Here is a 4,661-nt window from a genome sequence, read left to right on the forward strand (position 1 = left end):
CCTGATGAGTGACCGAGTGGACGGGATTCTGTCGGAGTACGCCTATCCTCCTAACCCAAATCATAAGTGGGGGAGCGCAATGCTCTCATCTCCCTAAGCAAGTCCAGAGGAGGGATCTCTACCGGCTACCACGCTGCATCACACTACTCATGAGCGGACCAATAGAGCCAAACAGAGTAAACTGTCTGCCGGCTACCATGTTGCGTCTCCAGACCAGCGGAGCCTAACAGAGCAGAACTGTCTCCCGGCTACCACGCTGAGTTATTAGACCAGCGGAGCCTAACAACAGAACTGCCACACACCTGCCTGACATACCACTAACCCATGAGTGGTGATGTGTGCAGATCTATGTAACTGGCGATGTGCTCAACAATAATGGAGCCAACTATCACATAGCATGCAATCATGCGAGATGGTGCATGATACTAAGCATGGGAATATCCAAAATCTATCCATCTCTACAAAATATGTACCATAGGACAAAGAATCAAATCAAAGGTACACAGATTAGATAAGGTATAAAACTTAGGTCTTGAACATAATAAAGCATGGCTATGTCACTACCCCTATAAGCACATGGGGTGTTGCCACATGAGGTCTTGGGGTCGAAACTCAGCGTGACCGAGCATAACCTCCCCCATGTCTTGGGCATTTGTACTAATGGCTAGAAGCCACCCGTGATTTACCTCCTCCGTGTTGGCCTAGGGACGGGTTGGCGGGGGCGCTGGGGGGGAGCGAACCACCTTTTTTTTTGCCACATGTATAATCAGGTAGGTACTAACATGAAGTGCATAACAAGTAAACAAAACAAGCATGTAACAGGTATCGGGTAGTGACCAACCAATGCAGATAAGAAACATAATCATTACTATTTGTTAAAAACACTACTATACATATCAAATGACATATCTAAAAAGATAAGTCAAAGTACCCGTCTCCAATAAGAGGATCGTATCCGAAATAGATCCCTCGTCGAGACACCGTCTCGAATCAAAGTCCTGTAATAAATCGTACAGTTTAGCTAAGTTTAATTATAAGCAAAATAGCTAAACCAAATTATTTTTCTCCAAGAACTCTAATTAAATAGTTAATCCTAGTTAACTATCCCTAATCCAAAGCTTAGGGTTCCATTCCTAACTTAACCACAAGTCAACCTAACTACACATGAACCACCAACTATATAATGAATCAAACCTATCCAAACAAACTCACCCAACTTCGATCGTGGTATTGCTGTCGAGGAATAAATGGCTATCCGGAGGTAGCTCTTGCCGAAAATCTATGGATGGTGCTACTGTGAAGTTACTGCAAACAACCCCTAGTTAGCACAAACGATTCTTACTAGAATTAAGCCCCAAAACACTACAACCTTACCTAAATCCGAAGTCTCGGCCGGTGTTCCACCGTCTGACAACTTGCTGCGAAACCGTCGTGTGCGACTCGAGAGGGAAGGAGAAGAGAAGCTTTAGCTTCCCTTGGCCACGGCTTAGGTTTTATACGCGGGAGGGGGGAGAAGAAAATCGCCGTGTGCGGTTAGGGCACGACGTCGGGCGCGTGGGTTCAGCAAGGAAGAAAGGAAACGAAGGAATAAAAGAAAAGAAAATAAAACAAAAAGGAAAATTCAACTTTTCCTCGTTAAAACGGGTAGCCCAAACAAGTTTTCCCGGGGCCCAATTTTATGCCCGTAAACTCGTCCATATGATCTCCGAAAAATTTCAAAATTTTTTTTAAAAATTCTGAAAAATTCCGTAATGGGTATCCGCCCAGTTTCGGTATTTTACAATGTAACACTTAATAGAATACTATTATAGTATTATAATAGTTACCTAGTAACTTCTATAATTTTGTAGTAAATATTTAGGTAGTTGTTATAAATATTTTTAAATAATTTTGTTAACATTTAATTTTTTTTTACTAAGTTGATAAATAATTTTGATATAAAAGTGTTCAACGTTTAAGATTAGGGTTTAAAGTTTAGCTATAACTATGTAACAACTACCTTGTTACTATAATTGTTTTAAAATGATTTTGACCCATTTAAAATTATTTTGATAAAGTTTAAATAAGTTTAATTGATAAATAATTTTTTGATGTAATAATATTTTGTGTATAGCAATTTTGATTGAAATGATTTATTTTTTTTTGGTTGCAGCAGTCAACAAGTAGCTGCTTACACAATTACAAAACTATAAATATTAAAATCTTTAAAATAATTTTAAATAAATATTATTATATCAAAATATTATTTATTAATTTAATCAAAATTATTTAAACTTCCATAAAATCATTTTAAATTAATTACAGAAGTTTTAAGTAGTTGGTACACTATTATATTAGGTCCTACATATTGCAACATCTAAAAAAAACTTTTACATGTGACAAAAAAAAAAAAAAAAGCGATTCGCTCGTCCCAGCGCCCCCGTCAATCCATCCCTAGGTCAACACGGAGGAGATAAATCACGGGAAACTACTAGCCATTAGTACAAATGACCAAGATATGGGGGAGGTTATGCTCAGTCACGCCGAATTTCGATTCCAAGACCTCATATGGTAACACCTTATATCTTAACCATAGAACCGCCTCGAGAAGATTAAAAAAAAAATAATTTCTTGATAGCTGGTAAATATTATAGTAGCTAGCGATAGCTATTAGCTGTTACAAGTATGAAAATAGTAAATATTCTCTGGATAAAACATCTAAATAAACGTCCTTTTAATATTTTTGGAAAAAAGAATACGTTTTTTTATTCTTTACCTCCTAATTGGAGACATCATTTTTATTTTTATCCCATTATTTTATCATTGAACAAGATAAATATATTTAAGTGATAAAAGTTGGCATTTTAACTAATCAAACAAAGTCCATGAAAAAAAATTCATTCGTATTAAATTATTTACATATTTATTTATTAATTTCTAAATAATAATAAAAATTTCGCGCACTCCGTTTCGATCGCGTCGCCGGTCATTTCAGAACCCACCGCTACCGATTCCACCGGTCACCCTCTGCTTCACTCCGACGGTCGCGACCCTCCACGGCGCCTATAAGTACCGTCGCCGACGCGATTAATTTAAATTCTTCCGCTCCGCCGCCGCCAACATGAACCGCACCGCGTCTCTCGCCGCCCTCCTCCTCCTCTTCGCTGTGGCCGGCGCCGGCCCAGGCAGGGCCCAACAACCCGCAGCCTCGCCGACTACCCATTCGCCCTTTGCCTCTGTCTCACCTGGCTCTCCGTATTCGAGCGCAAGCGGCTTCTCCCAGCCCCCCTCTGCCGACTCCCCGGCGGCGGCGGCGCCCAATCAATCGGATGATGCTCCGACCCCATCCCCGGACCAAACCCCCAGACTGGCGCCTTCTGCTTCCGCCCCTGCACCCAATTCCGGACCCGCTTCCTCCCCGGCGAGTTCCCCCTCCTCCTCTCCCACTCCCGAAGCTTCATATTCCTCCCCCTCCCCCTCCCCCTCCTCCTCTCCCACTCCTGAAGCTTCATATTCCTCCCCCTCCCCCTCCTCCTCTCCCACTCGTGAAGCTTCATATTCCTCCCCCTCTCCCTCCGCCTCAATGTCCGTCTCTCCCTCACCCTCCGCCACCGCACAAGTCCCAGGGCCAGATTTTGACGTGGCGGACTCTCCCATAGACGACTTGCTGCCGCCAGGGGCTCCGGACTCCGATGTGTCGTCTTCCATATCCGATTTGCTGGCCCCAGGTCCGGCCGACGATTCTACCGATGATACCGCCTCGGCTAGCCATGCCGCCGTTGCCACCGCATTCCGCACGGTGGCGGTAGCTTTAGCCGCTGCCGCCATTGCTTCCTAAATTTTTGATATTATTATTATTATTATTTTTCCTTTTTTTAAATGTCTGTATGCGCCCATATAAACTGTCTAGTTCATCAAATAGGGGGCATACGAATATACGATGCATATTTGAATTTTACAATTAAAGGCCGTCTCATTTTTAATTAAAATCAAATGGATGCCATATTTAACTTTAAATGGTCCAAAATACTTTTATATTATTTAATCATTCAGTGTATAAAAATTACATATTAATTTTTATAATTGATAGAAATTATATATTAATTTTTACACGATAAATTATGATTAAATAATATTTATTTGAAATATAATGAATATTATACTGTCTTTATAAATTATTTTACTAGTTAAAAATATTATTTTAATTAAATTATTGTTCATAGAAATAAAATCAAAATGATTTAAAGTAATTGTGCTAAAAACTAGCAACTAATTTTTTCATGGTATAAAAGTTATATGTTATTTTCTACCATGTGTAAAAATTATATGCTAATTTCCATGTCGTAATAAGAAAATATTCATTTGAATATTTTCTACTAGTTAAAATGGTATTTTAATTTAATTATTATTTAGAGAAAGAAAATTAAAATAATATAAAATTATTATTTTAAAAAATAATAACTAGCTTTATGAGTGATAAAATAATAAAAGATATTCTTGATAATTTATGTTAAATGAGATATTCATTCGACTTTAATTGAAAATGAAATGTTTTGAAGATTTTGTAAATGGTGGACATCTTTTCATTATTTTTCTCTATATAATAAATATACAAAATTATATTTTAAATTTATCTTAATAATAAGATTATAAATTATCTCAATCGAATCAAGTCATTGTCT

The 4,661-nt window shown here is 38.4% G+C and overlaps 1 protein-coding gene across 1 annotated transcript; it reads left to right on the forward strand.

Annotated features, from left to right (window-relative positions):
* Positions 1 to 3,100: 3,100 nt before the first annotated feature.
* On the forward strand, positions 3,101 to 3,817 carry LOC122029263 (flocculation protein FLO11-like). Its single transcript, XM_042588201.1, has one exon. The coding sequence runs from the start codon at positions 3,101 to 3,103 to the stop codon at positions 3,815 to 3,817; it is 717 nt and encodes a 238-aa protein (XP_042444135.1).
* The last annotated feature ends 844 nt before the right edge of the window (positions 3,818 to 4,661 follow it).

The sequence above is a fragment of the Zingiber officinale genome, chromosome 10B (assembly GCF_018446385.1).
Source record: "Zingiber officinale cultivar Zhangliang chromosome 10B, Zo_v1.1, whole genome shotgun sequence".
NCBI classification, from domain to species: domain Eukaryota; kingdom Viridiplantae; phylum Streptophyta; class Magnoliopsida; order Zingiberales; family Zingiberaceae; genus Zingiber; species Zingiber officinale.